The sequence below is a fragment of the Rhinolophus sinicus genome, linkage group LG07, assembly GCF_036562045.2.
Source record: "Rhinolophus sinicus isolate RSC01 linkage group LG07, ASM3656204v1, whole genome shotgun sequence".
Lineage (NCBI taxonomy): Eukaryota > Metazoa > Chordata > Mammalia > Chiroptera > Rhinolophidae > Rhinolophus > Rhinolophus sinicus.
Window position 1 is genome coordinate 619,381 of NC_133757.1, and position 24,653 is coordinate 644,033.

Below are 24,653 nucleotides of genomic sequence, written 5' to 3' on the forward strand. Positions count from 1 at the left end.
CTGGGGCAAAACCCACTTCCGTGTGTAAAGGCCCCACGAGGCCGATTCGAGCTCCAGACGTGACGTCATGGTACACGGAGTTTCGGAGAGGTGCGGCACCACACGTGTATTTCCCTCTGAAGACACTGCAGGTATAAATGACCAGGGCCCCACAGAGAAATGTACTAGGGTAATTAGGATGATGAGTGTGGGGCGTTCGTGACCTTCAGTTTCACCACAACATACCCAACTGTGGGCTTATAGAATTAGATTTCTAATCCTGCTGCATGTAACACCAGGCTCCAAACTCCTGACACCCTCCAGCCCCTGCGAGCAGGCCCAGGCCACCCTGCAGGGCCTTCCCCGGAGCACACAGCTTGGATTCCTGCTGTCCCTTCCTGGCGGGGTCCCCGTGCCCAGTCCCAGGGACCTCTGAGAGTCTACTTCCTGATGAGCCTGCCCTGGACAGTCACTGGGCACAGGCTGGACACAGAGGAAGCCCCTGACCGGCACTGAGTCTGACGCCACCGGGCTCGCCAGAGAGATGGGCTGTGGTGGCTGCTGGGAGCCACCGGGCCTGGCTGTCATCCCCCCACCACCGCCAGCCGCACACAAATCGCTGAGGACAGAGCTGCTGGCCTTCCCCAGCTGGGACGGAGCTCTGGGACCTGGGTGGCGCTGGACAAAGACCTCTGCGGGGCCGATGGCATGTCCAGGACGGGCAGGAAAAGCCTCTCCCAGCGTGGCTCAGGGAGCCTGTCTCAGCCTGTGGCTGGGAAACACATCACGGAAAAGCAAGAACTTAGCACAGGCCCAGGCAGGTGGCCTCGCCCCCCAAGGTGCTCACACCCTGGCTGGCGGTGACGCTGGCCACCTTCCCCGGAGACTCCAGGCGAGTCGCTGCCCAAAGCTGCACGTGTGCTTGATCAAAACGCCACACGAAAAGGAGCTGCTTCTAACTTTAGTGTAAAACACAGGCAACTGATAAGAATACGCGGGTTCTTTCATAGGAAGGAGGCTAAAGACAAATATTTTAGAAACGAGTAAATTACAGGTTTTGGCAAGAAAGAACACAGGGAATTAACAGAGAAAATACAGAGCAACCAGCCAAACAAAACGCAGCGCCTTCCTGATGCGGGGCAGGCGGCATGGCCGGGCAGAAAGGCAACTCGGGGTTCCCAGGAAACCAGCACACAGCCCTGCCCGGCCACTGTCCCCTCCCCTCGCCTCCCTGGCCAGGAGTCAGCGCTAAAAATAGAACAGCCAGGCCTTGTTAGGCCTTCTGCAAAGAGGCGTATCTGAGTGACCTAAAAAGGAATTACATCCTACAAACAACTGAGTGGAAGCCTGATACCCAAGATAAGGGGCAGAAAAGGGACAAAAGAATTTCTTGAGAGGAAAAGATTGCTGCTATTTACCAACTGTGCTTTGAAGACACCCTGCTCTGGAGATGCCCGCCCACCCTTGGCCTGGGTGGGCGGGGGCTGTGGAGGCCCAGGCTGCCCCCTCCCTCCAGGGCTGCGTGCGGCCCCACCCCCGGGAGGAAGCCCTGACCAGACGCCCTCCCCAGCAGATGCCTCCCCAGCAGGCGGCGTGGCCACCTGAGTACCAGGCAGCTCCCAGCCCACGTGCTGGGCAAGTGCGGCTGTCGTCCACTGCCATCCACCCGATTACGGGGCTGGGTTTTTCTTGTGGTCCTGGCCACACTCGTGGGCTGTCCCCTGGGCAGGGGACTGTAGTTCACCCCGGCCCTGGCTGTTCCTCTTACTGTGGAGCTTGGTTCACTCCTCACAAAACCGTGCTTTGGGACCTGAGAGCTCTCTGTGAACTGACAGATTTTAACTTGACAGCATGTCCCCTCCTGAGGTGGGAGCGGGATCTCACGGGGTCTCCCCACCACTTCACATGTGATCTCCTGGCTCGTTACTGGCTGCAGGGACCAGCGGCGGCTGCAGCCTTGGGTCACAGCGCAAGACGCCTCAGAACCCTGTCTGGAAACCTCCTCCCGGAAGCCACTCCCCACCCCGTGCAGACGTCCACCCAGCCCTGCTTCCCCTACGTGGGGCCTGTGACCACGCAGCACAGAGGGTCCATCCAGGGAGACCTGCCGCCCTCTGCCTCTATCACAGTGGCTCCCCCCAGGTGAGCATCCCTTCTCCATCACGGCCCCTCCCACCCTTCCCAGCGCCCCCCAAGGGCCCACCCAGAAACCCCACATCAGCAACCTCCAGAGCCCTGCCCCCGCGATGGCCACCTACACCCACAGGCGCTGGCACACGCTGTCTCCTCGTCCCCTGCCCGGGCCTGCGAGAGCCCCTAAGAGTCATCACTGCGCAGCCAAGCCAGCCACCAGAGTCCACAGCACCTGCACCCCTCCCCTCTTGTCTCGGGCCTGGGGTCCCACGCCGCCTGCTGGCCCAGCGAAAGTCCTTCCTCCTCGAGGGTCTAGATCGGCGCCTTCCACTCCCCGCAGCAGGTGGCCTGCCCTCTGTCACTGGCGGGGCCCACGGCCCACGTAGGACCCCTGTGTCTGCCCAGCCCAGGGGAGCAAACCTGCCCTGCCAACACTGCTGACCAAACTCCCTGTCGCTGGTCCCTCTTGTGCCACCTGACGCCTCCCTCCACCGACCAACTTGCCATCCAGTGTGATCAGCAGCTCCCGCCAGACACCCCAGCGGGTTCCTGCCCACGGCTGTGTCCCCCTGCTCGGCCACCAGCACAGTCTTTGCAATCAGGGACTCCCATCCTGTGACCGGGACTACTTGGTGGTCTAGCCGGGCAGCTCTCGGAACTACTCCAAACCTCTGCTTTCTCATCTGTGAAATGGATCCCAGAGTCGCAGCGTCACAGGGCTGCTCCTGTGGTTACAAGGGATGAGGGGCCAAGTCTCCGGCAGCAAACCCCCCCTGCACAGCAACTGCCATTGACTCTGGCAAACAATGTGATAGTGACTGAAGGAAACAGGACAGAAAGCATAGAGCCCTGCAGCCCAGTGTTTTCTATGTGAATCAGAAGCAACTATCTTCGTGTTTACAATGAATGTTACATTGTAAGCTATTTCTCCAAAGCATGGGAAGTCCAGACCCTGAGGTGCAGGGAAGTGAGTTCACACAGGACCTGGAAGGCCCCTGTGCAGGCTGCAGGGTGCGGGGAGGCAGGAAGGAAGCCACTGCCGCCAGCCAGGGACAGAGGACAGAGTCCTAGACAGGGTGGCAGTAGAGACAGCACCTGCTGACACGAGGGATGGGCGACGGGAGAGACAGGGAAGGTCCAGCGCGATCTGTGACTGCAGCTGAGCTCGGAGCTGCATCCGCTGAGAGGTGACGCTGGGTGGAGGGGGGACACAGAAGCTCAGTCTGAAGGGCCCAAGAGCCACCCAGGGGAGGCTGGCAGCTGGGACCATGGGTCTGGGAAGGAAGGAGAGGCCCAGGCTTGAAACGAAAACCTGGGGAGTCAGGAGCAGCTGGACCCAGGACTGCGGGGGGCACGGCAGGGCCAGAGTGAGGAAAGAGAAGGGGCCTGGGTGGGCCTGAATGTTAAGCCAGGCGGGCATTCCTTGGTGGTGACGTATTAACTTGTGATATATCGTGTATTATAATCTTGTGTGTGTATCACATTTAGTTATGTACCAGGGGTGCCAAAAAAATGTATGTACATTTTAAGAGACATTATCTATGTATTACTTTTCAAAAGAGAAATTAAATTACGGTAGCAATGTGTAGTGTGACATTCGCTCAAAAGATGGCATTAATCAAATGAATGCTAGCATCACCCAGCGACAGGGAGGACAGTCAAAGGAAATGGCAGAAGCTCGGTTGTCATCTGAGGAGCGCAAGACCATTTTGAAGTGGTATTTGAATTGCGAGAACGCTGTGGAAGTACAACGACCATGGAGGCCTGAGTACGGAACAGAACCTCCAACAGCCTCACAACTGCCCCCAGCTGTGATGTTTGAGACACATGGTGCTTGGGGAAAACATTGGAATGGCATGAGCAGCGACACAAGTGGACACTGTGGTCAACGTTGCCCAAGCAGTCGTTCGCCGTCCTCAGAAGTGTCTGGACGCTGATGGGAACCACTGTGAGCACCTCTTGTCATTGCAGACGTCAAACATGACTAGTACTCATCTTGTGTTATCGGTGTACATTATTACAATTTTAATACAGCTTTCCTTTCTTAAGCTGTGTATACTTTTTTGGGGGCACCCTCTGTATTATGTCTATAGTTTTATATACTTGATTTGCTAAAGTCTAATGAAATCGTGCGTTTGTTCCCCGCAGGAGATCAGCCAATGCTTTCACCACGTGGCTCTGCCTGCCTGCAACGCTCGCTGCACCACGGGACGAGGTGGGGGCATCACTCAGGCTTCGAGCTTCTTGAAAAGTTTCTGTAGAACTGTTAGTTTCTTGCTTAAACATTTGCCAGAATTCGCCAGGAAAAACATCCAGTCCTGCAGAGTTTTCTGTAGGAAACTGTTGAGCAAAATTTTAACTCAATAGATAGATGGCTATTCAGCCCATTTATTTCTTCATGACTAAGCTCTGATTCTTTGTCTTTCCAAAAATATGTTCCTTTCAAATTTAAATTTTCAAATTTATTGGCATCCAATAGTTCATGCTATCACCCTTATTATTTTTTTAATGTTGCAGGATTTTCAGTGATAATGCCCCATGTCAAATTTCTGAAATTGGTCATTTTTGTCTTCTACCTTCAGAAATCAGATATAGAAGAGAAAATTAAACCCAAAGTAATCAAAGGAAAGGAGAAAATAAAGAGCAGAAATCAGTGAAAGAAAAAGAAAAACAACCACCACAATCAACGAAACCAAAAGCAGGCTCTCTCAGGTTGAACAAACAGATAAACCTCCTCCTTACGGGTCCTATTTCCCTGCTTCTTTGCCACCTGGTAATTGTTGTTGAGGATGCAAACAATAAAATCATAAAATCGTTGAGTTTTTCCTTCCGGCCACTCGCTGCTACCAGCCGACCTGCCGCCTGGCCTGTGCTGCCTAGTGTCTGGTGTTGGAAAAGCAGTTTCGTGTGTTTTCTGGCTTTAATGTCTTTAAGGCAGGAGAGAAAGTTGGCTACCTGTTCCTTCAAGTTAGTCAAAGCACATTTGCTCATCAGTATTTTTAAAACTCTCAGGAAAAATTGTGAGAGACTTTGAAATGAGAAAAAGGGGGTCAAGCGTCCTGTTTGGTCAGCTCACCTGTTGGGCTGTCTCTCCCTTTAGTTATCTCTGAGCTATTCTACGATTCCGTGAGTCCTAAAAACCGATGGCAACACTAATGATTCTCGACCTCAGGAGCGTCTGGGGCCCAGTCTGCATCTGTTAAGCAAATTAATTCCAGCATCATCAACGGGCGTATGTGTCTATTTGAGCCACTTCGAATATCTTACTGGTCCTCTTGTTGATAAATAATAAATATTTATTATCTCAATAAAATTCATTTTATATTTGTATGTGAGCTAAAACCGTATGTTTCTAAATTTATATGTAGCGTTGTTATAAACTTAACCTAAGGCCCAGCAACAGAAACATGACTTTAACTGAAACTAATTTAAATGATGACCTATCCATGTAATGAAATGCTCCGAAGCCATTAAAATGGACAATGTATATTAATTTACATAGAAAAATGTCCCAGTTCACCTCAAAAAAGAGTGGGCTGTAAAAACACACTTATCTGTGACCGGCTAAGGAAGGTTGCCCAACTGCAGTCACACAGCGTTTGGACATCGGGTGTGGACACCACACGAGAGGCAGGGGCTTACCTACACTTCCCTGCTTTGGGCAACTTCCTGCGTACAGTTCAGCAAGGAGTTGCCCAGCACAGACGCTACGCCAGACACACTCTGAGGTGGTCAGGACACCGCACCAGGCAGCACAGGTCCCTGTGCCCCGCAGCTCACCGCAGGCTGAGCTGTGTACACGGGAAATGCTAAACCCAGCCCCTTGCCCCCAGGTTGAACTAGGGTCGGACCCGACCGATGGAGGCAGAACGGCTGCTCCTGCCTGAGCTCTGGGTCTCTGTGCTGTCTCCCCGAGAGCCTCCTGAGCACCCCAGCCCCCAGGTGGTTCATTTCCTTCCCTGGGCCACCCTGGGGTGTCCCAGCTCTCTCTCCGCAATGCGGTGGAGGCCCCCAAGGGTAGGGATGTCTGGCGCATTCACCACTGGCCCCCCAACACCTGGCACCTGCCAAGCTGAGGTGTCCTCCCCTTCTCACAAAGGCACTAACCCCATTCAGGGACGCCACCCACATGACTTCATCTAACCCTAATGGCCTCCAAAAGGGCCCCCTGAAATACCATCACACTGGGGGTTAGTCTTCGACATAGGAATTTAGGGGACACCCACAGCCAGTCAGTGGCAGAGTGGAGCTTGCATTTCGTGTGAGAGAGTTAAACAAATACATCAGCAGCAGGGGCAGGATGCACGGTCAGATTGTGACGACCCCACAGAGCACAGTGGCAGAGTGGCACGGTCACGACGCCCCACGGCTGCCCTCAGGCCCCTCCCTGAGGGTGGCCCCACATCTGCTCGGGCCCTCACCGCCAGAACACCCCAGCCTGGAGCCAGGCCCGCTGCTGCTCGCCCCTCCTGGGGGCACCCCAACAATCTCAGATTGCTGCACACGTACCTCTCAGGCCCACCTGTGAAAGTCATACAAACAAAGGAACGAAAGCTGCGCGTAACAAGGCAGCTGTTCTCACCCAAACTACTCCAGGCCCAAGGAGCCCCGGGCACAGGGAGGCCTGGGAGCCATGCGGTCCCGAGGTGAGCACCTGACCACCAAGGGGACCTTGCTCTTCCCCCAGAAGGTTGGCTTCCCAAGGAGACTGACACTGGCAGCAGCTCTGCCAGGCCCAGGCTTCAGCCAGGGGCCCCCGATGTCCCACTTCTACCTGGACTGGGAAGGAAGGGTTCAGAAACATGCCAGCTGACGGGCAAACAAGACCTACTCCCTACCAGAGACCGTCCCTCAGGCAGGCTCTCATCAGCCCTTCCAGAACTTTCCTGAGGCCCCTTCCTCCTGGGCCTCGGCTGCTTCTCGGGAATCTGCCTTCCATCCCCACAAAGAACCAAACATGATGCCTGGCAGACAATACAGGTCAGACAGGAAATCCCACAGGGGGACACACCTTGCTGGACAGTGAGGGATGAGAGGGCCTCTCCCGAGTCTCTTCCCTCTGAGTCCCTGCTGTCACCTCCAGAAAGGGAGCAAGACCTGCCACCACCCTGTCCCTGGGCCCTGAGCATCTCGTGGGATGTGGATGGCTCTGCCCTGGCCGCCCCTCAATGCCCAGTGGTGACTGCAGAACCCTAACCAGCCCTGGTCCCTATCAGCGCCTGTGCGTCGGCCCTCTAGGCTGCAGTCACACTCAACTCCTGGCCGTCCAGTCCCAGCTGGACGCTCAGAGTGTGAGTGACCTCTCTTCAGAGAGGCCTCTCCAACATCCTGCCAGGGCCCAGCACGCACAGTTATGCCCACATTCCACCGAGGACCCACGAGGTTGCCCTGCTCGTCTATCCTGTCACGGAAATACCATGTTTCCCCAAAAATAAGACCGAGCTGGACCATCAACTCTAATGCATCTTTTGGAACAAAACTTAATATAAGACCAGGTCTTAGGTAATATAATATAATATAATACCAGATATAATACAATATAATATAATATTATACCAGATATAATATAATACCAGGTATAATATAATACAATATAATATAATATAATACCAGATATAATATAATACAATATAATATAATATAATACCAGATATAATATAATATAATACCAGGTATAATATAATACCAAGTCTTATATTAATTTTTGCTCCAAAAGACTCATTAGAGCTGATGGTCCGGCTGGGTCTTATTTTCGGGGAAACAGGGCACCTGAGCCGTCCTTGGCTGTGCCACTCACCTGTCACCCCGCAGAGCTGAGCTCCGGGAGCAGAGCCTTCTGTCCACCTTTTCACAGCTGTTCCCCAGCCTCCATCCAGAGCAGCCACAGATAAGGCCTCAGTCAGCACCCGTGCAGCAAACGGGCCGACACTTGGCCCTTCGTCCTCCCCGATCACCCACACTGTCTGCCCCTCCGTGTCGCCACCTTCAAGCTACAGCCTAATGTCCCCACAAGCTTTCAGCGGCCTCCCCCCTCCGATAATGTGGAGACCGCTGCCCGGTCCCCTGAATCCTGGCCAGAAGGAGGGGGTGTGAAAGGGGCCCTGAGGAGGAACTGTGACGCCTGTGACCATGGGTGCTGGGCCAGCAGAAGCCGGCAGGCTATGCAGACAAGTGTGATTTCCACGAAAGTAAGATGCTTCTTGCATAAGCAGTTCCTCGGAAGGAACACGCTGTCACAAGTATTTCTTACCTGATAAAATTCCCGAAGCCAGTTCTTCTGTAGGTTTTCTGGCTGTAAATTAAAAAGAAAAGACAGTGAGACCATTGACAGAGCCATGAGCAGAAGCTACTGTATGAAGACCTGTTTGCTGGCCTCACTGCGGTGACCAGGGGACACCCCATCTGCAGGTTTTCCCAGAGACAAACCTCGCCTGACAAAGGGCAGGCCCCGCAGAGCCCGGCGTCTACACGGGACCTGCAGCCCTGACCCCGTCCCCTGGTGGGCACAGAGGGGCTGCCCACAGCTGGCAGGTTTCCAGAAGCCGGGGAGACATGCGGCACCAAGTACCAAGCTCCAGCCTCTGCATGGTCCAGGGACCAGCCAGCACAGAATGCTCGAGTCTCTGAGAAACGAGACTTTCCCTAGGCGTCCCTGCTGGGGGATCCTGGACCACTGGGCTTGCCAGCGAGGGAAGCACGTGGCCCGACAGAACCCGACGTGGAACTCCACAGCCTGGGGGTGGACGTGAGGACAGTCAGGCAGAGGCCCCTTCCCGGTGAGCCTGAGAGGCTCGTGGCTGCAGTTTCAAATGTGCGATGGGAAAGTTCCAGAAACCTATTGCCCAGCAGAGCAAATGTGCTCAACACCACTGAGCCGTACACTCTACACACTGAAGGTGACGACTCCATTAGGTGTATTTTGCCACAATTCAAAACAACACCCAGCCCCCCACCCCTGGGTAAGGCCCCACCTGGCCCTCAGGCCACTGGCCCAGCAGAGCCCCCGAGGCTGTGGGCTGGAGCAACCCCAAACTGTCACCCACAGCCTAGATGCAACTGTGTCACAAGCCCAGTCACACAGGCAGCACCTTCTGCCAATGTTTCTAAGTGTCCTGAAAAGCAGGAAGATTGACCTTTAGAAAACAGACCGTAAATTAATAAAGGAAGGAAAAAAACAGCTGTGGAACAGGAGCTTCCAGACCATAGAAGGGAGGGCCAAGGGAGACCCACCCGGGAAAGATGGTGGTGGGGTCCAGCTGGGGCGGAGGTGGGCTCGGTGCAGCCCCCACTCAGCAGCCCCTGAGCCCCCTTGCCGCACATGAGGAGGGCACGGCACTGCCACCTCCCATTGTCTCCGTCACAGGTGAGCAGAGAACAGCGGGCCACAGAAAGATGACAGCCAGTTAGAAGTGGACTGAGGGCTGAGCAGAATGACCAACAAGCACGTGGCAAGATGCTGAGCACATCGGCCATGAGGGAAAGGCAGGTCCACACCACAGAGGCACCAGTGCAGCCGCCGCCACAGCTGACATCACAGAGGGACCCCGGAATGCCAGCGCAGGCCGACACGCTGGCGGTGTGGCTGCTGCGGGCGGTCTGGCAGGTCCTTAAATGTCAAACATGGGGTTTGACCCAGCAGTGCCCCTCCCAGGTGTGTGCCCCAGAGAACGAACACCTGTGTCCACACAAGAACACGACACGGTGTTTACAGCAGTTCACAACGTGCCCAACAGCAGAACAGCCCCAACACCAGGTCCAGATGGGTGGGCACAAAATGTGGCCTGTCCACAGCACAGATGTCACTCAGCCATCCACAGGAGCGACGTGCTGGCATTCGCTACAACAGACAAGCCTCAGAGACTTGCGGAGTGACAGACACAGAAGGGCATGAAACGCATGGCTCAGTTTCAGGGGCATTCAGAACAAGCGAGTCCATCGGGGCAGGAATCAGGCTTTGCCTGATCACTTTGAGGGTGGGAGTGTCCGCTTACGAGCACAGGGCCCCGTGTGAGGTGATGAAAATGTCCCAGAATTGACTGTGCTAAGGTTACACAAGCCGGTGAAGACACCACAAAGCCCTGAGCTGTGCACGTCCCGCCCCCGCCCCCGCCACTGCTGATCTCAGCCCCTGAGCCAGGGACACTGGGAACCCCAGGGACAGCCTCCGGGCCACAGACTTGTTCCATGGACATCACTGTCCTGTACTCTCATTTTATTAAAACATGAAAAAAATGAAAGTTCCAAGCCCAGTGATAAGAAGGGGCAGTCCCACAGGCCAACCCGATGGGAGAAAACCCTGCACAGCACGGCCCAGCATCACTGTAAGAGCCACAACCCCACACATGTGGCAAAGGGACAAAACCCTGGCAAGAAGAATGTGGTCGACGCTGCCAGTGTAACTGCAGATGTGGATATAATCTTTTAAAACTCTGCATATAAAATATAACTCTCTTGCTTAACTTACCTAATGCTTTCCAGAAGGTGTATGGAGAAACAATTGCTTGAAAATCACAATTGAATTTGCAGCTTGATAGTCTAACATTTGCCTCAACTCTTATCCCACCGAATAGAAGGAGTTTAACAACAAAGTACCGTCCTCCGTGAGGGGATCAGGGCTCCCAAAGCCCCCCTCTGCAGACGAGCGGGTGGCTGACCCCAGGCCCTGTTCTGCATGAGCCCACACCCCAGAACCACACAAGAACATGCTGTGAGAAAAGGGAAGGCAGCAACAGAAACAGTTAGAAGCACTCAAAAGCTTTGTCACCTATATAGCTGAGAAGTTCTAGAAGACAGACCCTTAAACATGAGACACAAGCATGTATACATGCGCACACACACGCACATGTACACACAGAGACACATGCACACATGTGTACACGCACACGCTCACACACATGTGCGTATACACATACTCAGTCATACACACCCATATTCAGTCACATGCACGCACACCACACTCTTAGGCACGCTCTTCTGCCAAGGCCAAAACCCAAAATGAGGTTTAGAAATGCACAATTCCCAGAAGTTTTTATAAAATTAGACCTGCCCTCCCACAACACCCTTTCGCTGAGGGCCCCGCCCAGGCTGGTCCACTCTGGGTGACCGACATGACGACGTGGAGGCTGAGACCCAAGGAGGGCTCTGGGCCAGGCCCTAGGCCACGCGGGGGCCACCTCCCCGGTGCGACAGCCATGTTTGGTTAATACAGAGTTATTTGTAAAGCCACTGAAGTAAGACTAAAAGAAAAACACAAGCTAGATCTCAGAGCAAAGCTCAGTTCAGCCCAAAGCTTGGGCCGTGCTGGGCTTTGCATGTCGGGCCACCGGCATCACGGAAAGCGCGTACCTTACCTGCCTCTTACACCCCCTAAATCTGCTCTCGCTATCTTTCAGGATATACAGAAACTGTCAAAACATGACTGTGGCATTAAAAATGCCCCTTCAAAATGTGCAGTTCTTTTTCTGGAAGTCAATCCTAAAAACAGTAATTCTAAACAGCAAAACTGCTCCACACAGAGGTTTGTAATAACACCATTTACAAGAGAATTACAGTTAGAACGCTCCAGAAGAGTTACAGGAGGCTCACCCATGAAGGAGGTTACACAGCATGTCCACACAGGAAACAACAGGGAGGCAGCAAAAATGAATTCACGACACAGTAAGAAAGCTCTGGGTGCAGATGGTGGTGACGGCCACACGACACTGTGCCTACATGCAATGCCACTGAATTGTGCATTTACAGATGGTTAAAATGGTACTGATTTTACCATTCAAACGATGCATGAGAAGCGCATACTAGCATGGAAGCAGTTTACACCTTACGAGAGAGGGACGGGACACAAAAGTCACGCCCACACACAAGCCCCCAATGGCAAGGGCCAGACCAGCACGAGGTCTGCAGAGGGGACCAGAGGGGACCGTGCGGAAATGGCCGCCCCAGCCCTCCGCTTCCTCACCGGGGCCCACAGCGCCGGCCCGCGAGGGCCGTAAGGCTGCCGGGCATGGAGACTCAGCCCGGCACAGACGCGGGACGGGAGCCGTGCACTGCTTTGAGCCTTCTCGGCAGCTCACAGGGCAGGACAGGAGAGCGAGACAAACACCAGGCCTTTTTCTTTTCTTCATTTTTAATATGCTTATAATTCCCATCATTACTTTCGTATTGTGAACTCTTGATCTAAGCTTGAGGAAAAGAAAAACAATGAAAGCTCTCAGAACACTTGAGCAGCATTTTAGGGAACCCCTAGTCACTATAAGCCACAATAAAAGGCAGTGACAAACGGAAAACTATTTGCAGCTCACAGGAAAGCTGTTGGGCTCATTTGCATAAAAAGCTGCTGTGAATGAGCCAGGAAAAGGCCGACAATTCAGACACACACATACACACCACACAACACACCGGCTCAGAGGCCACCTGTGGCCACTTGACTGGACAGTCTGGATGACAGAACACGGCCAGCAACGCAGGACGTTTCTCTGACTGTAGCTCAGCAGTGTCCAATAGAACTTTCTGCGATGACAGAAATTTTCTACATGTGCAATAGCCGAGTTTGTGCTTGAAATGTGGCCAGTGTGACTAAATAATCGAATTTTCTGTTTTATTTAATTCGAGTTTAAGTTTACACAACCACATGTAGTGTGTGGCTACATTACTACACAGCACAGCTCCAGATTATAGAAAAAAGGAAAACTTCAAAGTCCCGTTTAGGTAACAAATACAATGTTGATACATTAACATGGTCGAGACAATATACATGGAAACGGAGAGACTTCAAACCAATGCCGCTGTGGTTGTCCTGCAAATACCCAAACGATAGGAGGCAGCGGCACATTGAAAACGCACACACCATAACCGGACGGCGGCTCCACAGCCGCACGGGCGGCTCGATGGCCGGAAAGCCACTGGTCACTGACCACGCTGACAAGAACCAAACGACCGTCCTTCCAGTGCACTGGACTCCAGCTGCAGCTCATGCGCAGGAGCCTGCCAGTGCTCACTCCCACCCTTACAGTGACTCTTCTCGGACCCGTCAGAGAGCTGACGTGGCTGGCAAACCAGCAGCAGAACCTGGAGAGACAAGTGAGTGGAGTCCTAGCCAAGGCCTGCTTGCCCGGCCACGAGGCTGCTGGGACCACAGCCTAGGAAGACGATGTAAACGGTCACTTTGATGAGCTGCTGAAAGCTGGGTGCAGAGTGTGACAGTAAGAAACTCCACGGGACCACGATTTTAAGGAAGGCCCCACATCTTTGTAGGTTTTACCCTCCAGGTACTCACCACAAAGATCAGAGAAAGCTCCCCAGCTGGCTGTGGCGGGTGGGGGGGTGCGGGTGGCCACTGCGACATCACCCAGAGCCTTCTCCATAACAAACACCTACTGTGCAGGGGAGGAGACTCCCCCAGGGCCTTAGCCCCCCTGTGGAAAGGGCATCCCCCCAACTGACCTTCCTTGCTCACCTGAGGGATGGGGGGGTGGTCACAGCCCCAGACGCAGGCGCACCCCCAGGCTGAGATGTGCCCATAAGGTCACAGAAGCTCCCTCTCCCCACCCCTCACACCACACCGACAGGACTGCAGTGTCTGACGATGGATTCCAGCCAAAAGAGGGGCAAGACACGGATTACCACTGTGGAGTTCTTGGGGAACCCCAAAGACAAAAATGAGGAACGTGGAAGCCCGACACCACACCAACAGCAAACAGGGAACAGCCCCTCACAGATGAACACACAACCTCACACAAAGGCCTGGCCACCTCAGTCCCTGTCGCCCAACACACATCCAGCTTTCTACAAAAAAATTACAAGGCATCCTAAAACGTAAGGGGGGAAAACAGTCCAATGATGTAACAGATGCATCAGAATCAGACCCAGTTACGACACAGGAAGGGAATTTAAAACAACTGTGATTAATACGCAGCTCTAATGGAAAAAGAGGACAGCATGCAAGAATAGATGAGCAATATAAGCAGAGAGACAGAAATGCTAAAATGGAATCAAGGGAAATCACAGAAATAAAAAGATACAACAAAACGACGAATGCCTCTGACAGGTTCATTAATGGCCTGGGCACAGCCAAAGAGAACAATTAGTGAACTTGAAGGGACGTCAATAGAAACTTACAAAACTGAAAAGCGAGGAGAAAAACACTGACAAATTACAGAACATACAAGAACTGTGAGACAATCTGAAAAGATGAAACACACATGTGATGGGAATTCCAAAAGAAGACCGACGAGAGCAGAAAACAACCGGAGTTCTAACAGCGGATCAATTTTCGGCATTAATGACAAACACGAAACAACAAGCACAGGAAACTCAGACAACACCAACAGGGTAGACATCAAAAGTCTACTCATAGGCATATAATATTCCAATTGCAGAAAAACCAAAGACAACAAGAACATGTTGACGGAAGGAAGAAGAACCCCTACTGGAGGAGGAACAGGCACAGGGATCAGAGGAAACCTCTCAACAGAAACGATGCACAGGAACAGAGCGGAGCCAAATGTTTCAAGTGGTGAAAGAAAAAAGAAAAAACCCTCCAACCGAGAATTAAGTATCTGGTAAAATTATCTTTCAAAAGTGAAGGAGAAATAAAGACGCTCAGACAAACAAAACCAAGGAATTCGTCACCAGTAGACCTGCCCTAAAAGTAACATTTTTAATAGTTCTTCTGGAGAAGGAAAATTATATAGGTCAAAATTTTGGATTTACAGGGGCCGGCCCGGTGGCTCAGGCGGTTAGAGCTCCATGCTCCTAACTCCGAAGGCTGCTGGTTTGGTTCCCACATGGGCCAGTGGGCTCTCAACCACAAGGTGCCCGTTCGACTCCTGGAGTCCCGCAAGGGATGGTGGGCTGTGCCCCCTGCAACTAGCAACGGCAACTGGACCTGGAGCTGAGCTGCGCCCTCCACAACTAAGACTGAAAGGACAACTTGGCTTGGAAAAAGTCCTTGAAGTGCACACTGTTCCCCAATGGGGTCCTGTTCCCCTTCCCCAATAAAATCTTTTAAAAAAAAATGTTTTTTGGATTCACATAAAGAAGGAAGAGCAATAGAGAAGTAAATAAAAGTTAAAAAAATTCCCTGAAAAGTTCTACAATAAAAGTCAGCAGTCATTTGTGATAAAAGTCTGATGAACCAGGAAGTGCAGGGACTTCCCGCAGAAGGCCTATCTCTAAGTACCTGCAGAGCCCCGCCAGGGTGTTCCCGCCACAGGATCCCCTCCCCCGTGTGGGTGGGACCCGTGTGAGATAAGCTGTCACTCCCATGATCAGGTGACATTATATGGTAGAGGTGAAAGGATTGTGTGCATGTAATTAATTTTCCAAGTTAGTTCAACTTACATTTATCTAAAGGGGCACATCCTGGGTAGGTCTGAGCTTATTACACATCAGGTGAGCCTTTTAAAAGAGGATCTAAAGGTCAGAGACTGGAAGCAGAGGACTCCCCCCCACACCCCAGCTCTGAAGGAACAAACTGCTGGGAATTTCACGGCCCCAAGATGACTTCTGCCAGCAACCTGGGGGCGCTCGGGAGGAAATCCTTCCCCATCGGTCCCCAGATGAGACTGCAGCCCAGAGCGACCCCCCGCTCTCCCCCCCACCCAGCACAGGGCTCAGCTAGGCTATGCCCAAGTTCTAGCTACAGAAGCAGGAGACGAAAAGCGAGTGCTTGTTTTAAACCAGTAAGATTGTAGTGATTTGCTACACAGCATAGAAAACTAACACACCTCCTAGTATCATGAATATGCACGGTGTGTATAATAAAATAAGGATCACTTTAAACATTCTTGGTTTTATTTTGGTGTGAGATCTGCAGTAAGGATCTAACTCCTTTTGCCCAAATAGTAAGCCCACTGTCCTACAACAGTGTGTTACACGGAGAGTCCTTATTCCTAAGAGCTGCTGTGGGGTCCGCACCTGGCCCTCCCACCCCCCAATAACTAGCCGTATCAGATATTTATTCCTGTATTCAAACAGATAACTCTTAACGTTTCCTTAATTTACTGCTTCTATGGGCTTTTTTTATTCAAATATATTTGGGTTTATATTTATCCTTCAATGTTCCTTCCGTTTATGCCATAATTCTATAGTTTAGCTTTTTGAGTGAAATTATATTTCTTGTTTAATAGCAGCAACGTTGAATATCAGAACTATTAACACCATACACACATTCACTCATCACCCCAGAGCTAGACCCACTAAGGTCAGGACACCACAACTTCTATGGAGGGTATTAGGGAACTCAATCCAAAAGAGGAAACATTAGAGGCGTAACGGCTGGAAAGGATGTAGTGAAAGACCTGTATCCACCTATGACATGACAGGACATCTGAAAACCCAGAGACTCAGCCATGAAACTGAAACAAACAATAAAAGAATTTACGAAAAGTAGCAAAATGAAAAATCAAGATACAAAAACCATCAGCCACTATTAATACAAACAACCAGTCAGATGTGTCAGGAGAGAAAATGCCACTTGTAACAGCAGCAGAAAAAAAAAAGATACAAGTTAGGGATAAACTTTAAAATGTGGAAATTTTGTAAGAGAAAGACATTAAGCCATTGCTGGCAGAGACCAAAAATAGACAGGAATCAATGGAAAGGCTCCTGCTCTCAGGGAAGATGACTCAGCACCATAAAACCATCAGTTCGCTCCAGGTTGGTGTATAAATGACACTGTCCCACCACCGCCACCAATAAGTGACCCACCCTACCCAGCCCAAGCTTGATAGTTGATGCTAAAGTTCATGTCAGAAAAACAAACTCTGACTCAAAATCCAAACACCATTTCTAAAAACAATAATACGCTCAGCTACAATTTAAAAAACAAACAAACAACTTATGCATGGCAAAAAACCATAAGCAAAATCAAAAGACAAATGTCAAACTGATAGGAAATATTTGGAACATAAATCACACATAGAGTTAATCTTCCTAATATTTGATGAACTCCTCAAAGTCAAGGTAAAACAACAAAATATGTGATAGAAAAATGGGCAAAAGGCCCACAGGAAAGACGTGTGAACGACCTTCCAGGGTGAGACGCATGCGCCCTCCTCTCCAGGTGACAGTGGGCAGAGGCCCCCAGGGGAGGCCAGGGACATCCACGCTCACATGGGTGTTTTGCCCAAAATGAACAGGAAGAAAGATGCAGAGTAGGGCCAGTGGTCTAGACGCCTACAGTGTCAAGGTCAGGCAGAGGGGCGGTTAGACTGACAGAGTGAAGACCTCCCCCCAGACGGACACGTGGGCCGTCAGCACATGCTAGAAAAACAGGACAAGGATGCACCATCAAGGCCATGGGAGGCGGTCGGGTCAACGCGACTACAAACTCTACGCGGGTATCTGTGTATCGGGGACAAATGGCCTGAGTGAGGACCTCACGTGTGCAGGTGGAAAACGTCCCCTGTGGGGTGCCTGACTCTGTGAGCCCCACAATGTCTGCAGCTTGCTTTCTAAGGGCCCCCCACCCCACTCTGCTCCGCAGCCTCCGGGAGGTGGCCTATGCCGTGGACATTGGCCAGCCCCACCTGCAGGGCGGGGCGGCCAGGGTGTGGCCACGGCCCTGGGCAGAGAACTCTGCTCGCCAAGCTCCAGAAACTGCCCCCACCGAACCCGAGTGGTCACCCAGGTGTGACAGCCTGGCCAGCCTGGCACTGGTCCTGGTGGCACATCCTGCCCACACTGGTCAACAATCTGAGTGACCGTCCCTCCTAGAGCCCCTCAGGGTCGGGCCCCGCACGCTGCAGGCGCCCCAGTTCTCCACCGCTGTGTCCCCACGCCAGCTCCAGCAGCACCGTCTCCCCCCCGCAGGCCCTGCGTGCCCACGCTGCTGCTCACTTTACCCCACACCACCCTGCTCTGGGCCGCGGACAGGACCCTTTCCAGAAGGAATCTGGCTCCGATCGCAGCAGGGCGGGACTCAGACACCAGCTGCTCCTACCGGGTCCCAGGACGCACTGCCCCTCCAGCCCGGCTCCCAGCAGGGACAGGGTCACCCTCTTCCCAGGAGAGACCCAGACCACACGAGAACACAACTCGCCTGGGACGTTCTCTCGACAACAGCCCGGCTTCACAGCCATGACAATCACATCTCACTGATTCCAACACCACTTATGTCACAGCCGCCCCATGAGTTTGGAACATTGAGGCCTCTTCTCAATTCAGAGATACTGACAATGTGAAGAATGTACTCTCATCCCAGAATCCATGAAATATGATAGAAACGCACGTCTCAGAATCCATGAAATATGGTAAAAATGTACGTGTCAGAATCCGTGAGATGTGTTATCAGGAATCTGAGTCTCCGTGAAAACTGCTTCGATGGCATACGTGCCCGCGTCCCCCACGGCGCACCCACGCCCACTCGGCCTTCCAGTGGGTGGAGGCTGTGAGCAGCCAGACGTGGGGGAGGGGCTCAGTGTCACCCTGGACCTCCCAAACACCACGCACACACGCACACACGTGCACGCACACACACGCACACGCACGCACGCACACACACGCACACACACATACACACGCACACACATGAGCACACATGCCCAGAGGGCCAGAACCTACACCCATCTCTGGTCTGTCCTCCCCCAGCCGGGAGACAACAGTTTGTGCAGAACCTCCCAGGCCCGCCTGTCTCAGCCTTGCAGGCAGGGAGCACAGCAGGTGCTCAGACACATCCCGACTGACTGCAGGTGTGTAGTTAAAACTGAAGTTTCTGAAGGAACTTCCTAAGGAAGCCCCCGCTCACTGCGAGACACTGCAGGGGAAGAAGGTGCTGGAAGCCCGGGCAGTGCAGAAGGGAGCGCCCCTCCCAGGGGCGGCGGGCTCAGGAGGCAGCGCTGGGCAGGGGCAGGGCCACTCCAGCAGGATCACCTTCTGCAGCTGACAGGCCCAAGGACACGTTTCCCCGGGGGCTCAGGATTGGGGGACCAGGAACCCCATTCTGACCCCCGACCTTGTGTGGTCCCTTGGCCTCTGGGACCTGCCGGGGGGGAAAGAAGCCGCTGCTCACTGGCCACCACACAGAGCTGTGTCGTGGGAGCATATGACCACTGTCAGGAGGTCTCCTTGGGTCTGGAGGGTGGACTGCAGGCAGCGCCCCAGCCCGAGAGGCTGCCTGGTGCTGAGAGTCCCTGCGTTCAAAGACCAGTGACCTCGGGCCCTGCACAAGCACAAACTCATTTCCCTCAGGCACTTGCTTAACAGGTCCAACGTGAGTCATTTAAAGCAAACGCCCTGGGTTCCTTAGCCCTGCAGGGGCCTCTGGGGTCCGTGAGGAACGCTGCGCAATTCCACAGGAAACCCTGCCCAAGTGGCCTGATTGTCCCTGCAGGACACCGGTCCCGCTCCCCAGGAGGGAAGCCTCATCTGTGTGATCAGAAGTCCACTGAGGCTAGCAATCACCCTTAGAAGGAAGTGACAGTCGGCCTTCCGCCCAATGACAAGTGGCATGGCGGCCGGAGGCCCACGTGTCCACCTCCGACACCATTCCTTTAGCTACTCCAGGCGCAGCAAGAGAGAAAGGAAATGAACTGAAAAGCCCGAGAGGTCTTCCCCGAAGGGTGGCTCAGAAATGGCGTCCTTTCCATTAAAGAAAAAGAAAAAGCCCACTTAAGTCCCTACAGAACCTGAACCCGCTGGGAAGAAGGGTTTGGTGAGTTTGTTAACAAAATAAACGTTTTCCCCTAACGGGTGCCCCAGAATATAATATATTTAAAATAACAACATGTCATCACACAGGATCAAATTCCAAGAAGCAAAGCAAGTTTAACTGTGAACTAACTGCCTATGAAAAACGACATCATCCACTTCCGGCACTTTGTGGACAGTGGCCATTGGGCTGAGACTAAACCGTGAGCCCCAATTCTCAACAGAAACCAGTCCCGCTGGCTCTGAGCAGCTGTGCGGAGCCGAGCAGGAGGCAGAAGAGCGGCTGGGACCTGAGGCACTTCCGCGCCTTGATCTCAGCTCTGCCCCGGGCTCGCTCCCCCAGCACCAGGCCCTCCATCACCACCGCCTGCCTCCAACATGATACCTTTGGGCTGGAAGAGCAAACAAGCTGTGCAGGACCCACAGCCAAGGGCCGGGCAGCGCTGGCGGGTGGGGCTCCTCACACGGCCCCTGCCACCCGTCTGACCCCCGTGCGCCCCCACAGGCCCACCTCGTCCCGCTGCCTCTGTGCCACGAGGGAACCCACACCTCAGTTGCCCCCCTTCCATCCTCCATCCTTTGTCATCACAGGCCATGTGCTGTAGTCTTCACACTGGTTCTCTCTGTTCTCTTTCTCAGATGGGTCTATAACCAAAGAAGACTGAGAGAGAGTAAAGTCAGAGCGCCCGGGGGGGGGGGGGCACCTGCGATGATGTGCTCATCGACGAGCCAGCCCAGGGCCACCCAGGGCCCCCGAGCAAGCAAGCGGGGTGGGGGGGCAGCGCAGATGGTCCCCACAAGCTCACAGGTGCTGAAATGAAACCACGTCCAGGACACAAGCTGCCCTCAGAAACCAGCTGCACACCAGCAGTAACATGCGGAGCAGGGGCTGAGCGTTGGGGAGACGAGGCCGAGGGGCGCCGCTGCCCAACTTACAACCAGGTTTCTTTTCAAAAGTGGGTCATGTGCATGTCACACATTTGGGGACATTCAGCAAGGGGGGAGCACAAAACCGACCTGACATTGCCCACAGTGCTGTCCCCCGTGGCCCTCGGCCCCCAGCGCAGCCCCAGAAACAAATGCGTGGTCACTGTCACCTGCCTGCCCCTCCAGCAAGCCATCCCTGCGACGGCCAGTCGGGCAGCCTCCAAGGCCCCACGTGACAAGTTATAGGTCAGGGCACACCGCTGGGTGCGCCTCAGCGGGATTTCTGGGGGAAGGTGTGCAGCTCGCCACAGAGCTGCTGCCACCGCAGCCCATGTCCCCCACGAGGAGGTGGCCACCTGCAGGCTGGCAGGGGTCCTGAGAGCCCCAGGGCCGCCTCCCGTCATGGAGGGCACCCACTTCTGCTGGAGACGGAACCCAAAGGGGTAAGAGGCAGTGGGAGAATGTGGAGGCCTGGAAGAGAGACAGGAACTTCCGATGGCAGCCACCGTCTGAGGAGAGCACAGGCGCAGCCACCAGCACGGTGAGGCCAGGCTCAGAATGCTCCTTCCTTAAATGACACGCTCAACCCCATAAGTGACAGGTTTCCACACTACTCAGCATCACCAGTCCACAGATGGCAGCAGAAGTTGGGTTTCAGGGACATGTGGCTAGTTCCCAGCTTTGATTCCGGTGGAATGAAGTGGTCACCTGGGACACTGCCGGGACCCACAGGGCCACGTCTTTCTGCCACAGGCTGGAAAAGGTGTCCACAGAGAGAAGTGGGCCTTGGTGGGTAAAAACCAGCTATGGAAGGAGAGAGTTTCCAGGAGGGAAAGCATTACATCAGCGCACAGACTTTAGGGGAAGCAGTGTGGGTGTCTGGAGAAGGGGAACCGGATGCCGCCGAGGGGGTCTAAAGCGACAGCGAGAACTCGCCCTGGGCAGGTCAGAGCCAGGTGCCCGAGCGAGTCCATCTTGCCACACTGACGGGACAGCCAGAGGGAGACACTCCAGGAAATGTGCAGGTGGCAGATGACAGAGACAATACAGAAAACTGAAGCCGCTCTCACACGGATCAGTAAAATGGGTCAACCCCTGAGTAGGAGGGTCAAGAGAAACGGGATTCACCTGGCTGACACGGGGATCGAGGGTCTTCCACGCAGACATTAAAAAGCCACAGGAGAATCTATGAACAGAGCCAACAAATGTGTCCGCTCGGATAAAATGAACAAATTCCTTAAAACATAAAATGACACACAATGAAACAGAAAGCTTTTATCTATTAAAGAAATTGGGTTAGTATTGAAAACCTTTCCACAAGACACTGATGTTTTCACCAGGGAATTCCATAGATCATTTAAGGCAGTACCACCACCAATCTTCCGTGGCTCTTTCAAAACACAGAGGACAGACTACTTTCTGGTTTGTTTTAAGAAGCCAGCATAACCCTAATACCAAAAACCCTGAAGACACGGCAAAGAAAGAAAGTTACAGACCAATGTCTCTTATGAGCATGTACACATACCAAATGCAGAGATATGTACGAAAAAAAGCATAACATGACCAAGTAGGGTTTAGCCCAGGAATGCTAAATTTGGTTTAACATTAGAAAAATCCATCTAATTCACCAAATTTATAGACTAAAGGAGAAAACCTATAGGATTATTTCAACAGATGCAGAAAACATGTTTATTAGCATTCAGCAGTTTTCATGGTTAAAAAAAACTCACAGCAAATTAAGAAATAAAAGGAAACTTCCTCAATTTAATAAAAGGACATCTGAAAAACAAACAAAACAACAACGTCCAGCTATCACCATCCTTACTGGTGGACTGAACTAGTTTCCCCTAAAACAGCAGGACAGAGGCCCACACTCTCCACCGGGATGCAGGAGGTCATGACCAGCACAGAAAGGCTGAGAAAGAAAGAAGGCACCAAGTTTGCAGAGACAGGTGGCCTGCTGGCTGTTTGCAGATACCGCTGTTGACATAATAGCCCTAGGGACTCCCCAAAAAGCTACAATTTTGCAAGCTCACAGGATACAAGGTTAACACACAGAAACTCATTTGTGTTTCTAAGTAACAACAGCAAACAACTGGAAAGTGAAATGTTTCAAAATACCATTTACAATAGCATCCCAAACCCATAAATTACACAGGAATACATTTAACAAAAGCTATAGGAGACCTCTGTGCTGAAAACTACACAACACTGCTGAGAGAAGTTAAAGACTTAAATAAACAAAGTGACTGTCGTCTCCATAAGAAAAAAACTCAGAATTGTTAGGGTCAATTCTCTCCACACACTGCTCTGTGGATTCAGTGGGACAACAGCTGTAATCTCAGCAGGCGTTTGTAGAAATTGACAAATTGATCTAAAATACACGTGGAAATGAAACGTGTATTTCCATTTTGGATTATTTTGGATATTCCTAGAATATCCAAAGCAATCTTTAAAAGAACAATAGAGTTAGAGGACTTACACTGATGTCAATTTCTACAGCACTGCAGTAATCAAGACAAGTGTTCCTGGAATAAAATTCTACGAGACCAACAGAACGGAATAGAATCCGGAAAGAGGCACACGCTTACACTTTGGTTTTCAACAAAGGTGCAAAGCAATCCACTGGGGGAACAAAAATCGTAAATGCTGGTGGACTAGCTGATGTCCACATGGAAAAAAATAAACCTCACCACAACCTTGTGTCATACACAACAATTAACTGGAGGTGAACGAAAAACCTGAATGTCACAGGGAAACTGTAAAGCTCCTAAGGGAAACAGAGAGGGAGAATGTCTTCATGAGGTGGTCAGCAGTACGCCGAGATTTCTCAGGGCACCGGAAGCAATAATCATAAAAGAATCATAATTCAAAACTTCCGGTCACTGTAACCAGCACTAAGAAAATGAATAGGCAGAAAACACAGGTGAAAACCTCTGTCTGAAAGGACTGCTGTGCAGGACATAGAAAGAAACCCCGCAGCTCACAAACAGGTAATGGGACAAAAACAGGCAAAAGCTAGGGATACACACCAAAAACTAAAACAGAAATTGCACAAATGGCCCAGAAGCACTAAAGAGATGCTGCACATCGGCAGCCATTAGGGAGACACATGGTGGCCCCAGTGACACCACGCCCACCCGTCAGCAGAGAAGGCGGGGACGAAGGAGGAGCATGCCCGCTGGCTGCGAGGCGAGGCAATGGCGCGAGCACCTCGCGAAAGTCCCGCCAGCGCTGATGGGACAACACACACGCCCACCTGTGACACACCGACCCCACTCCCGGGTGGAACCGCCTAAGTCAAACAAGAAAGGTTTGTGCGGCAGCGTTCAGTGTCTGCTCGCAGCAGCCACACGTGACAGGAGCCCGGGAGACAAGCCATGACCGCGGAACAGTCAGAAACGCTGCCCTCGGAGCTCAGCAACAGAAAGGAACGGACTGGTGCAGGCGGCAGCATGGACCAGCCTCACAGCATCTGCCAAGACTGAAGCCGGCAGAGCAGACGGCCCACGTGGCAGCCACTGACCCAACGCCCCAGGACAAAGGGGGGGCTGGTGGGGCCAGGGCTCCCTCTGGGGTGGTGCTCATTGTCTGTATTCTGATGACGGTTTGGGTTAAACATAAGCATTTGTCAAAACTCAGCAAATACACACTTAAATGTGTACATTTCACAGTATGCAAGTTTTCCGTTGAAGAAAAGACGACAGCCATACTGAACTAGCTACGCTGGCCCTGCCGAAGAGTTCCGAGGGAAGTGAGCCGACATCTGCGAGTCACTGGGAAACACAGAGCCAGGATGGCGCTGGGTGGGCAGACGGGTAAGTAAGGGACAGGACACGTGTGACAGAATCTAGACAGTTGATACACAAGTGTTAACGACAAAATTCTTTCAACTTTAATCTTCTAATAAAGTGTGGGAAGAGTTTAAAAATAAAAGCAGGAAGGGCTGACGTCGACAGTCTCTGGGT

The 24,653-nt window shown here is 52.4% G+C and overlaps 1 protein-coding gene and 1 long non-coding RNA gene across 3 annotated transcripts in view; one reads left to right on the forward strand and one right to left on the reverse strand.

Moving 5' to 3' along the window:
- Positions 1-24,653, reverse strand: part of INPP5A (inositol polyphosphate-5-phosphatase A) — a 168,719-nt gene that overhangs the window by 117,274 nt on the left and 26,792 nt on the right. For both annotated transcript variants that reach the window (XM_019728303.2, XM_019728304.2), the window contains exon 2: positions 8,363-8,404. In XM_019728303.2, coding sequence (XP_019583862.1) covers positions 8,363-8,404 — 42 coding nt within the window. The remainder of the gene's footprint in view (positions 1-8,362; positions 8,405-24,653) is intronic.
- On the forward strand, positions 1,799-4,842 carry LOC141572870 (uncharacterized). Its single transcript, XR_012498342.1, has 3 exons — positions 1,799-2,121; positions 4,261-4,327; positions 4,695-4,842. It is a non-coding gene; the product is annotated as an uncharacterized LOC141572870 (long non-coding RNA).